Consider the following 12,827-nt stretch of genomic DNA (forward strand, 5'->3'; position numbering starts at 1 on the left):
CGCAAGACAATTCCTGCTCGATTCAGTGTGGTATTTGAGGATGCAATCTAGGATTTGTCATGGGTGTTGTGTTGACAAGCGACGGCAATTTCAGCACACACTTTGCTCCAGACATTCGGTGATTGTTAGCATCAAAGATATATCATGATAATAGAATGTGTGATTGCTTCCATGAATAATCCTTCGTCTGTTGTATATCAGTTAGTAATTTCTCATAGGCGGTCTCCAATACGGCATTTCTATTTTGATTTTCAGTAGAATAATCTTAAGCTGTGGAATTAGTTATCTGAACCCAAATAATACATCCCTCAACCGGTTTCCTCACCTTCCTTATCATTTTTTTTATACTCTTTTCTTTTATCGCTTATCACTGAGGTTCCTTCTTGTGTGCGACTTAACCCCAGATCTCATCGCATGTACCTCATCGCACACGGTCGGACTATTTACCATGAAGACGAAGATCCTAGTTCTACATCCAAACCCTGACAACTTGGATGCTATCATTAAAAAGGCCAACTTACAGAATTCGAAAAATGGTCCTTTCGAAGCTGTCCTTCTACTAGGAAAGTACGATCTAAAGGCATGTCCCACAGTTCCTGAGGTGCCCACCTACTATACTGGCAGCATAGAACAAAAAGAGCAATTCACGGATATCATGAAAAATCTTATATGTGTTACAGGTGGGTTTCTGACTCTCAAGCTTGCTTCAGGTGTGAAGATTGGGTTCTTTGACAGGATATGTGAGGATGCTACTGGTGATGTAGATATACTAGTGTCGTTCCATTGGCCATTGGCAATTGCAAAAACCCAGGGACTCTCGGTCATCGGCGACCGTGAAGTTGATAAGATGGTAACAAAGCTTCAGCCACGGTATCATTTCGCTGTGGGCACAGAAAAGGGTCGATTTTATGAGCATCCTGCCTTTCCATGGACACCAACAAAAGCTTGCAGAATGATATCCTTGGGCCAGGAGGGGTCAGGAAATAAGTGGTTTTATGCCTTTTCCATTGATCCACTGGAATCTTTACCTTTTGTTGATGGCGTCAACCCCTTCAAGATAGAGTCTCAAAATGTTTCCGTTGTTGAAGAACAGATGGAATCAGGTGAAAAATTACAGCCGCTCAAAAGAGCGTCAGAGAACGACGAGCAACCTGTTAAAAGGCCCAAGATAGTAGCCCCACAGGAATGCTTTTTTTGTCTTTCCAACCCAAATATCGAATCTCATATGATCGTCGCCATAGGTAAGCATTCATATCTTGCCACAGCCAAGGGACCCATGCCACTACCGCAAAGACCTTTGGACTTCTCTGGACATGCAATCATAATACCGTTTGACCACACACCAATAATTGAAGATCGTGAGCAAAGAGAAGAGATGGCACAGTTCCAGAAGACCGTGGCGGCCGCATTCTACGAAAAGTCTTTCGCTACCGTATTTTTTCAGATCAGCCGCCCGGAAAACGTGCACATACATACACAGCTAATACCAGTACGGCTCGATGGTGCTCAGGAGCAATTTGAGCGCTCAATAAATGAACGTACCAGGCAAAACAACGAGAGGGCAAAATTTAATCAACTGCTTGAATTCACATCAGACACAAAACAGGTTAAAGCTATCCTCGAATCAAAAAATTTTATTAAGTTCGTTCTTTCAATGGGTGACAAGATCAAAGTATATGCTGCTCAGCTCGTTTCTGAGAAACCTGTCGATTTGCAATTTCCTAGAAGGGTGATGTCCTTTCATCTCAAGTGCCCCAAGAGAACATATTGGGACAGATGCAAACAGACGAAAGCACACGAGATCAATGAATGTGAGAAATTCAAGGCCTTCTACAAAAAATACGATTTCACGTCCTGAATGCATAATGATGACTATGTAAATTAAATATTGGTTCTTTCCAGCGAACATTTCGAACACCCGCATTTAAAGAACCACTCGGAAAGCGTAGATTCTCTACTCGCCAAATCCTCATCCCCAGAAATTCCGTAACTGATGCACAACTCTGTGTCAGGCTGAATATCTTCTGTTGTAGTGAAGGTATATTTGCTTCCCTCCCTTTGCTTCTTGATGTTGAAAGAACATGCATGGTTAAAAAATGATGCAGAAGGATATACACCGAAGCCGAGGTATTCTTTATCTTCGTCTTCAGAGGTGGTCTCCGACCAGATACCAAACGCATTCGTAAGATTACGTCCAATAATATCACGCACGTTTTGTGGCGTGATGAACTGCTGTAACTGTTGAGGGCATGTAAGACGAAGAAACTTGAATATGTTGCTGTATGAGAGAGTAAGATACGGGTATTTCTGTACCTTTTGGTTCTCACTTGACTCCAATGTCTCAAATAGCTCAACCTCTTTCGCTAATGGACCATTTTTTCCTTTATACATAGCATGCACAACACTGATGACGTATCGAGCCTCTGCAAAATCATCTTTACTTAGCTTGGGAAGATATCGGGCGCGTTTTGTCGGCTTTGTCTTCGAAACCATCACGTCCCATTCGTCGGTCTGCTTCCACGTTTTCTCTATCCCCTCAATGCCCGCTATATACTCCGGCACATCGAGGCTATCGATATCAATCTCATTCTTGCCAAAGTTTTGGTCAAATGCAATTATGGCGTTTGCAAGCGTTTCATCGCTATCATAAGCCTGAAACTTACTTAGGCACTCTTCCGAGCAGAAATAGAGTTTGCTGCGTAACCTATGTTTTAGAGTTTTACCGTTGTCATTATTGAAACACCAAAAACAAACCTCTTTTTTAAAAACTTTGGCAACAGAGCTTCCAACAGGAAATGCACACTCTAAAACGGTGATTCCTTTAGGTATGAAGCAAGATGCGAAGCATCCCCTTCCTCCGTACACTGTTTCCTTCACATTGAAGAATGGGCTTATTTGCTGGAGACACCCTAGTGAGCTGTCATGATTATCTTCAGAATCCGAGGCCGTATCAGTTGTGGGGTCTGTCTCATTCGTGATTTCAAATACAAAATCTTTGGGGACATTTAGCTTTGCACGTGGGTCCAGAACTAGACATGATAGAAGTTCTCGGTTTGTAGTAGGGGGCTCCGGTATTGGTGATATTGGGACAGACATTTTGGGGATTAGTTTGTGATGTTGTCAGTAGCTAGTAATCCGAACGAAGGTAGAAGCAGGATTTTAAAATCACACTGGCATTTCCAATTGAGCTTTTCTGAAGTCTCATCTCAGCATATGCATGCCAACGGTCGCGAATATGACTGGCAGGTTTCAATATCTGTAATTCCTGGGGCAACATATGTGGAGGAGGTTTAATATCGAAATCTAGACAATCTGCTTGAAAAAGGAAAGTATCGGTTTTGATCGCCAGGATTTATTAAAAACCCATTATATTCATCTCGTTTAATTCTCATGCACAAAAGCTTCACCATCACATTATACTCGCGAAAATACTTCTATCGATGTCGACCATGCATAAACTATCTAAGGTTTTGCCAAATCAGGCAATCGGAGCTTGTGAGTCGAGCTCATGGAGAGGATAATATTTCAAAAGTCATATAATTGAGTCTAGTTTACAAATTTTTATTTTTTTGCTTTTGATCGCAGCTACTGCTCAAGGCGTCCAGCGCACATTAGTTAAAGCAGAAGTCCGCCACTTTGTACCATATCCTCCATAGGATGCCTTGCTTTCTTTGATGGCGGGCCAATTCTTCATTTTCGAGTTCTTCTTCGTCGTCGATTTCGGCTTTGCCCGTTGTAATATCGGCGGTCTTTGCTGTCCTCCATTTTGTCTTTTTCCAGAATTTGTAAACGACAAAGAGAACAAGGAAAAAGGCAGGTGCAAAATATGATGTGAACAAGTTGGCAACTGAGAACTTGCCAGGGAAGAAAATCCAGAATCCATTGAAGAAAAGAACAGCAGCGTTGAAAAATGCAGCCCAGTAGGTCAACCAAGGGTACATCCATTTGGTCACCTTAAAGTACTTGGGGTCGGGATGATCACAAGGTTGGGCCTTAACAGCCTTTTTGAACTTGAAGTAGCACATCCACATGACACAGTAGGTGCAAAGAAGACCGGTGGTGGCTAGGTTGATGAACCAGTTCAAGACAACCGCTGAAGACTTGGATACACTCATGTATGACAAACAACCAATTGACAAGGCAGAGCAAACAGCCACAATTGGACACCCATTTTTCAAACAATATGAGAAGATTCTAGGGAGATAGCCAGCCAAAGCTGCAGAACAGGCACTTCTGGCTGCACCGTATGTGAAGCCATTTCCACAAGACCAAGCAGAAGTCATCACCACTGCGTTGACAACGGAATCAAGACCGCTGACGCCAACCGATTTGATGCCAATAACCCAAGGAGAAGCAGCAGCACCATCTTTGCCGGCAGCATCTGCTGCTATGAGATCTGGGTTGACAGAGGAACACATTGAGTTCATGAAAAAAATGCCTCCAACATAGAAAAGGAAAATACGAACATATGTTCTTTTAGCAGCCATTGCAATATTCTTTCTTGGCTGGGATATTTCTCCAGATACCATTCCCAACATGTCTGGCCCGGCACAAGCAAAGGCAGCATAAATTAACACGTTCCAGAGTCCCAAGAATTTGCCAGTGTTGCCCTTTACAAGGTACTCTTTAAAAAGACAACCTTCAGGCCAGTTACGGAAACCATAAGCATCACCCCGAGGGTTTCCACCGCACATGGTGATGAGTCCAAATAGCATGAGGCCAACAATAAGAATCACTTTTAGCATGGAGGAAAAGAACTCCACTTCTCCATACCAATTAACACCAAACACGTTAAAGAATAGAATCGTGGCCAAGCAAATGGTAATGAACACAGCGGGAGAGATGTCTGTCCAGTAGCCAGCCACCGATGCAAACGCCACGGATTCCACGCAAATGAACATCAAGGTGGTGTATAAGTATATCAAGGTGGTGGCAAATCCCAAAGCAGGGTCTAGCCATCTCGATGCAAAGTGCAAGAAAGTACCTTTGATTGGAAGATAGGAGCACATTTCACCCGTCGCAAGCATCAAGGGCCAGATCATGGTGACGGCCCAGATCAAGAACCCGAGAAAGAGAGATAAGGAACCTGAAGTCATAAGTGGCCCTTTTAAACCCACATAGAGACCTGTGCCAATTGACTGGCCAATGATCATGAGCGATACATGCCGAGAATTCAACTTACGTTTCGTCTGGCCGTACTTTTCAACATCTAGCTTATCGTGGAAATCATCGGCTCCCAGAGAGATGTAGTTTCTGTTGACCGAGAGCACCAGCTCCTCGTCGTATGACACTGAGTAGCCCTTGATTTCCTTGTTTGACATTGCTTGGGTTGGAAGCTAGACCCAAAGACAAACAATCTACATTTATATAAGACTCCACGGAATTAAGATGTGAAAGGCCGCTAAGAGGTATCAACACAAAGAGTGTGGGGGAGAGGCGCCTACTGAGCTCGAGTGCAGTACAAATCGCAAACCTTCAACACAAGGATGATCCTGCCAACGGTTTCAGCATGGCGGTTTGTTGGTTAAAAATCGACTTGTTGAAATAAAGTCAGTCCAAGGGTCCCAAGCGATTGAGATATGATGTATTTAAGATTGCAGCTTTCAAGAATAGAGGGAGCTGGACACTGCTTCGGAGTTCAACCTCCATCTCCTGATCAAGCAACGAATTCACATAAAATTCTGTTGGTAAGTTATCACGACAATAGCGGCCAGGCATACTCGATTCAGGTACAGTTATCAACGCAACCCCAACGTTCAATTGGAAGTTGGCCGTGAAAATTCTCAGCCTGGTCAATTTTAGGCAATGGCAATAAGCGCTAAGATAAGCTAGCGCAGTGCGTTGCGCCAGAAGCAGATAAGACTAAAAAGAAAGCAAGGGCGGCCATAAATCCAACGCAAAGTGGTATTGTTGTCAAAAACTAGTTACAAGCAATGCTTTAAAAGAAATTTCGTTTATGCTGCTGCGCTCAGAATGAGACCATTGTTTTGCGGCAAACAGCGGTTGCAAAGTGTATGGGTATAGCGATGGAGACGGTGAAAAAAAATCGCCTTACAAAAGTATGCACCCCACAAACCGTTTGAGAAGCGACACCCCCGGGTTTCCGGGGCAAAAGGGCCCATTCCCACGCCATTTTCGGAAAATTGCCTGAAATCTCACGCCGCTGGCGTGTAGAGAAGCCCACAATTTTCTTATGGTGATTTTCTTTGGGTGGAGTGATCTTTGGCAAATTAGGGTATTTGCTCTGGTGAAGCCTCGCGCTCGCCTCTGGCTCGCTGGAAGCAGCATCACAATTTTTTTTTTTTAAGCCCAAAATGCCTTACCGCACTATCGGGGCCAATTGTGCCAGCGCCGCCGCAAACGAGTGCTGCATCACCACCAGCACCAGCGACGAGCAAAAGTGTACACAAAAAGCGTACACAAAAAGGCACTCAACGGCGAGGGGGTGTTGCGATTCAGTTCATAGAGGCGGCGAGGACGACAAACGAACAAAAAAAAATGAATAAATAAAACGCAATTTTATTTGTGCAATTGTGTATGAATCAATTTCAAAGCGGCTGCAAAGATTGCGAATACTCTGTGGACTTCCTGGCAGCTCGTGCGATGAGAAGCTTGTTCTTTGGCCCCTTCGTGGTACCCTCAGGAACCCAGGGAGGACGGGTCACTCTCGGCCCCAAATACGAGGTTACCGTACATTTAGCTCCTGACCCACTTAGAACCCCCCATGTTGCAGAAGCTCCATCTGAGCTCCATAAGCCATTCACTTCTAAGCTTTCTTTTTTGCCTTACCGACCCACTTTCTCCACCTCCCCACCGGGGCCAAGACGACTTTTTGGCAGCGCCGAGCAAGACAAATAGGAGCCAACCGGAATTTTCCCGCCTGAGGAACACCACAGACAAGCAGGCCAGTTTCTGGAATATGGTGATTTTCTACTTTTTTTTCTCCATTTCCTCCTTGGCTCGGGTATTCGTGTGGTGCCCGGACTACATTTACGGGGCACGGCGGAAGCGAGCATAAGGCATTTTGCACCATGTTTCCTTTTGTTCCTCTCTCTCGCTCTCTGCCCTCCCTGTCTCACATCCAGCCCTTGTTCTCCTGCCTGCCAGGGTCTTCGCAGCGATGGCCTCTGCACCGATGGTCTGAAAGAATTGGAATTTGAACAAGCTATTATTTCTCTGAATGACAATAATCAAGGAACTCAATATGGGATGCAATTTTTTTTCATTTTGCACCCAATCAGCGCTCGCCAGTTAGGCATCTCTTCCGAGAAAACTTATCGAAGATGGGTACCAGATGCCGCAGATGCTCTGTGCCCTCTGTGCGTCAGAGGTGGGCACTCTGTTTCTTGGCCCCATAGATAAGCGGGGCCGCCGTATAAAACAGTGCAACTTCCGCTCTTTTGCAACCGCTCTTTTTTTCTTATATTTTGGCAACTGTTTTTTGCTCAAGCGTTTCACCTCGATGAGAGATTACGAGAAACAGGTCGATAGCGATGACGCTATCTCGCGTCACACGGCTGAGTACAATTTGCTGGTGGTGATGTCGAACCCTCAGCTCAAGAGCCAGACTGGCGAAGACCAGAAGTTGAGAAAGGCCTTGGAGGCAAGACACTTGTCGATGATTGCAATTGGTGGTGCGCTTGGAACCGGTTTGTTGGTTGGTACCGGTACGGCGTTGAGAACGGCGGGGCCAGCGGCCATTTTCATCACTTACTCGTTGATTGGGTTTGTTGTTTTCATGGTGTTGAGTGCCTTGGGTGAGGTTGCAACCTTCATTCCTTTGGCTGATGGTTTTGCTGGTTACTGTAGGAGATACGTTGACGAGGCGCTTGGTTTTGCATGTGGATGGGTCTACTTGTTCAAGTACATTTTGCTTCCGCCCAACCAGTTGGTCGCTGGTGCGTTGGTGATGCAGTTTTGGATCAGCAAAGATAGAGTGAACCCTGGTGTGTGGATTGCCGTGTTTTTGGTGATCATTACAGCGGTCAACATTCTCGGTGTGCGGTTTTTCGGTGAAATTGAATTTTGGCTCTCGAGTGTTAAAGTCATCACATGTCTTGGTCTCATCATTTTGATGCTTTGTATCGCTTTGGGCGGCGGTCCAACACACGACAGACTTGGTTTTAGGTACTGGAAAGACCCTGGTGCGTTCAAGGAATACACTGAATCGTCCAGAGACTTGTACATTGGCGGTGCTACTGGCCGTTTTGTTGCCTTTGTTGCTGTGCTTGTCACAACTATTTTCGCCTACACCGGTTCCGAATTGGTCGGTATCACTTTTGCCGAGTGTGCCAGACCAAGAAGGGCCATCCCCAAAGCAATCAAGTTGACTTTCTACCGTATTGTCGTTTTCTACATTTGCTCGGTATTGCTTTTGGGTATGTGCGTTTCTTCAAGTGACCCAAGACTTTTGGGGGCCAGCGGCAACACTGCTTCTGCTTCTCCTTTCGTCATTGCCATCACAAACGCTAAAATCAAGGGCTTGGACCATGTCATCAATGCCTGTATTTTGATTTTCGTTTTGTCTGCTGCAAACTCCGACATGTACATTTGCTCGAGAACGATTTACGGTCTTGCTGTGGCCGGTTACGCCCCTCACTTCTTCTCCAAGACCAACAAGAAGGGTGTGCCTTTGTACGGTATTGCCCTTTGCTTCGCCTTCTGTTTGTTGGGTTTCATGACAACGTCCTCGTCTGCTGCGGAGATTTTCCAACACTTCGTCAACGTGGTATCCCTCACCGGTTTGATCACCTGGACCTGTATTCTTTTCCTCCACATGCGTTTCATGAAGGCCTTGAAGGCCCAGGGATACAAGAGAAAGACCGACTTGGTGTTCCGCTCGCCATTCCAGCCGTTCGGAACCTACTTTGCTTTCTGTGTGTGCTGCTTCCTTATCCTTGCTAAGAACTTCACAGTGTTTTTGGGTAAGGACTTCCCATACAAGACATTCATCACAGGTTACATCGTTCTCCCTGTGTTCATCTTCTTGTACTTTTTCTGGAAGTTCTACAAGAAGACCAGATTAATCCCACCTGCGGAAGTCGACTTGGATACCTTCAGAGACGTGGTTGACTATGAGGAGGAGCAGTTCCAGGCAAAGGATGAGGAGGAGAAGGCTATCAGAGAAGCTCAGGGCAATCCTAAAGACTTGAAATGGTTCTACCATAAGATCTTCGGCTGGATCTTCTAATCTATTTTCCTCATAGGATTCTGGAAGAAAGAGCCTGTGGCTTTTTACCTCGGTTTATGAAAGCTGGTGTCTTTCGTTGCTGTCTCCAGTCAGAATTTCAATGCTTAGGCTGTGTATAATTATATTGATGATAACAATAATGTTAACCTTTCGTGCATTACTCCGATGATACCCTTGATTCGTTCTGCTAGTCGAGCACCTTTAACAACTTAAACGGTTTTACTAAATCAAGGGGGGCTCATGTAAGGGACGATACGTGCCTATCTCTTCTCTTGGATTTCCAATTGTATTCATTGTCGTTTGCAATTATTTTCATTGCTCTTCTTATTTTCGCAAGTGGGGAGATATTGGGTGAGAACTTCGTAAACTAAAGGTAATGCCACAAATGTGATGACAGCACTGATACAAAAAATAAAAAATATAATAAAATCAGTGAGTAAAACAGTACGAACATGTAATTTATTAATCTATCTATTTATTTTCGAAAAAGCAATGAAAAATGATGAGTGTATTTGAATTTTGCGGTTCATATCGCAAGCTAAGGTTGAGCAACTGCATCGTTCACACTCGTTAAACCTTGAGATCTATAGTGATTGATATGGATGATCACAGCTTTCAGCAATGGCACGAACTCGACTTCTGATCAGTATCATCGACAGAGATCTTGGCATACCTTACAAGCCTTTGTCATGAACTCTGGCAATCTCTATTGTTCAAATTGCTTATCTACTTGGGAAGAAAACACACCAACTAAAGATGATAGCTCGAATCTGAGCCTAACCGTAATAATCACAGTGAATGTCGCTCTTTGAGAAGCAGTCTGCAACTATGGTGATGAAAGCGATGGTACTCCAAAACTCCTTCGCACATCACAATTCAGGGTTTCTACTGTTATTGGGAGGAGAAAAATTCACTGAACATCTTAAACACTCATTAAGATTGCGTTGAACTTGCATTATTCCTACGAATCCTACTGTGGTACAGAAATAAAATCCATATAGAGCGGAGGTCTTTTAATTTACTTGGACACTCCTCAACCAATCAAGCAGGCTGAGTACTATTCTTGTAGTGGCTGCATACGTCAGGAAGGTAATACTATTTCTAAAAAAATTGATGACTCAGGCGGGCGCCCCATAGCCTCTCGAGATGAGACCACCAAAAAGCATTCATGCAAAGTTGCCATTGTCAGCGAAAAAACACCACTGGAAAGTTTCCCGGAGCAACCAACGCTGCACAATTGCCTAAATTCGTAACGTTGGAAGGGAAATTGAAAAAAAGTCTCGGACTTCAGATGCTGGCACTTGTCAAAATTACTGATCTCATATCCTGTTTCTTTGTAAACGTACGCCAGAGCCCCACAAGTCGGCTTATATATCGTATGGCATTGAATTGGCATTTCCGATCTTGGAAATCAGCATCTTCTTTATTTCTTGTTCGTCACTGCCATATCTAGACCGCCTTGTCCCAGACGTCTGGAAGGGGACCCCGGCATCACGTGCCATACATTGTGGGAATCAATGTCAAGACTACCTTCGCGATCTTGGAGAAATCAAAAGCATACTCACCCTCTCCCACCATAGAAGCTCCACCTAACCCACACAAAGCTTTGGAACTCATCAAAGGGCATTACCTGTTCTCATTTCCAAAACCATCTCGCCCGTTTTGTATAATATCCTCGTTTCCCCCCTGGGCTCAATGAACTCTGCAGGTCTAGCCACCAATTCCTTGAGCTCCTCCTCCCTCAACCACGCCCTAAGGTCTCAGCCTTCGGTGTCGTCTGCCGTGGGAGAGGTCTCTCCAGTTGATGACTCCGAACAGCTTCATGGGGGCCATTCTCATAACAGCCATGTGTCTCATAATAATCATGCTAATCATCCCCAACTGAACCACCACTTGCACCTCCTGCTGCATCACAACACGCAATATGGCTCCATGACTCAGCTCACGCCGCTACAAGAGAGCTTCAGTAAAGTAAACGATAACGTGGCCAAGTTGGAGAACGATGTGGCCACTTTAAGTCAGGAGCTTGCCTACTTCCGCCATGTGGTGGATTTTCAAAATCTGAAAATAGAGAAGTTGACCCAGCTATTATCTGACGTGCTACAAAACAAGGACACCTCTTCAATTGTCAATCTGCTACAATCTCTTCAAGAAGGCGACCCCTTTAATGTCAATGACAACCAGGACTCCGTCGACAACCTGGTCCCTGAATCTGTGCACGAATCTGTACACGACGCTGTCCACGACCCAGTTCACGACTCAGTGCACGATGTCACTGCAGATCTCCCCTCTTTGCAACTGTCCAATGTTGTCCAGGTGCCAGGGGTGGTGGATGTTCTGGGTGTCTCCCTTAATAACAATATGGATCCTCAGCTCCATCAAGTTGCTCAAGCAGCTGTGCTGGCACAGGGCAAAGGTGGAAAGCGAAAACGCTCCTCCTACGCAAAGGTAAATGGTAACTCTGATGGCCTAAAACCTCAACTGCTGCGGAACCACCAACAGCAACAATCCCAACAACAAAGACAAATGCAGCAGGCATCCATGCAGCAACAGCGAGACCAACAATCTCGAGCTCTGGTGTCAATGCAACAACAACGGCAACAACAACAGCAGCAGCAACAGGCGCAGCAGCAGCAACAACAACAACAAGCACAACAAGCACAACAAAATCAACAGAATCAACAACAACTGCTGCTGACTCAAGACAGCGGCAAGGACTTGGTGCTGATGCCCGGTCTTGAAGTTGTTGTTGACGATATGGGTGGACGGAAGAAACCAAAGATAACTGTAGACTTCCTCCACAACCCTATGAATGTGAAAGACATCTACGATGAGTTTACTAGAGGATTCCGTGGCCAGCCACCTCTACGAGAGATGGACGAGAGGTTCGGCAAGCACGAATGGAGAGGTGACTCGAGGTCCAAGGAGCTGAAAAGATTTCAAAGAAGGAAAAAGCTTTGCGACGCCATTGAGCGTGGGATGGCAAAGTATGGGAAATCCGCAATGGAAATCATTGACTACATTGAGGACTTCCGGGGCGACAAGTCGCTTACGTGGGTCATGAACGGGAATTTGCCTCGAGACTTGCTTGAGTGAGCGACTATTGACGAAACTTGAGTCTAATTCTGAACTTAACGGGCAGGCCACAGTGCTTGCACCTTGTATTGTATTATGGGAAATGGGTGAGACAAATCACCAAGCGTTTATATTAGGCCAGTGTTGTATTATGTGTATAACTTTCGTTTAGAAATGATGAGGGTCTGGGAAGAAACAGTAGACTGGGATGTATAGTTACTGAAGAATTAGAGCAGATTCCAACTACTAATCATTGTGAATAATCTTGTCTTTGATAACTTACTCCAACACTTTCTCTACCGCCAACAGAAATTCATTTACTTCCCCTTCCCACACTACACACCCAAATACGTGACTCCTTCAGTGGTGGCAACAGCGTTTGCACCCATTTCTCGTGCATAGACGTCTCAGTTGCACCCAAAAAGCTCGCAGCAACAGCAAAGCACCACCGTATCCTTAAACGAATAAAGCGATATTAGATGTCAGAATGTTGTTATGATATAGATATGTAGAGGTGAATCCTACACAAGTTCCACCAGATTTTCGACATTTCTACCTTTTT

At 44.9% G+C, this 12,827-nt stretch overlaps 5 protein-coding genes across 5 annotated transcripts; 3 read left to right on the forward strand and 2 right to left on the reverse strand. All coding sequences in view use genetic code 12, as the record gives it.

Annotated features, from left to right (window-relative positions):
* Positions 1–448: 448 nt before the first annotated feature.
* CJI96_0000416 (uncharacterized protein) lies at positions 449–1,858 on the forward strand (the record flags this gene model as incomplete). Its single annotated transcript, XM_029034641.2, has 1 exon — positions 449–1,858. The coding sequence occupies one exon, from the start codon at positions 449–451 to the stop codon at positions 1,856–1,858; it is 1,410 nt and encodes a 469-aa protein (XP_028889883.2).
* A 23-nt stretch (positions 1,859–1,881) lies between these two features.
* SET6 (Set6p) lies at positions 1,882–3,096 on the reverse strand (the record flags this gene model as incomplete). Its single annotated transcript, XM_029034642.2, has 1 exon — positions 1,882–3,096. One exon carries the CDS (start codon positions 3,094–3,096, stop codon positions 1,882–1,884), a length of 1,215 nt encoding a protein of 404 aa, XP_028889884.2.
* A 515-nt stretch (positions 3,097–3,611) lies between these two features.
* CJI96_0000418 (uncharacterized protein) lies at positions 3,612–5,321 on the reverse strand (the record flags this gene model as incomplete). Its single annotated transcript, XM_029034643.2, has 1 exon — positions 3,612–5,321. One exon carries the CDS (start codon positions 5,319–5,321, stop codon positions 3,612–3,614), a length of 1,710 nt encoding a protein of 569 aa, XP_028889885.2.
* Positions 5,322–7,462: 2,141 nt separating this feature from the next.
* On the forward strand, positions 7,463–9,190 carry DIP5 (dicarboxylic amino acid permease; the record flags this gene model as incomplete). Its single annotated transcript, XM_029034644.2, has 1 exon — positions 7,463–9,190. The coding sequence occupies one exon, from the start codon at positions 7,463–7,465 to the stop codon at positions 9,188–9,190; it is 1,728 nt and encodes a 575-aa protein (XP_028889886.2).
* Positions 9,191–10,885: 1,695 nt separating this feature from the next.
* CJI96_0000420 (uncharacterized protein) lies at positions 10,886–12,286 on the forward strand (the record flags this gene model as incomplete). Its single annotated transcript, XM_029034645.2, has 1 exon — positions 10,886–12,286. The coding sequence occupies one exon, from the start codon at positions 10,886–10,888 to the stop codon at positions 12,284–12,286; it is 1,401 nt and encodes a 466-aa protein (XP_028889887.1).
* Positions 12,287–12,827: the final 541 nt, after the last annotated feature.

The sequence above is a fragment of the Candidozyma auris genome, chromosome 1 (assembly GCF_003013715.1).
Source record: "Candidozyma auris chromosome 1, complete sequence".
Taxonomy (NCBI): Eukaryota; Fungi; Ascomycota; class Pichiomycetes; order Serinales; family Metschnikowiaceae; genus Candidozyma; species Candidozyma auris.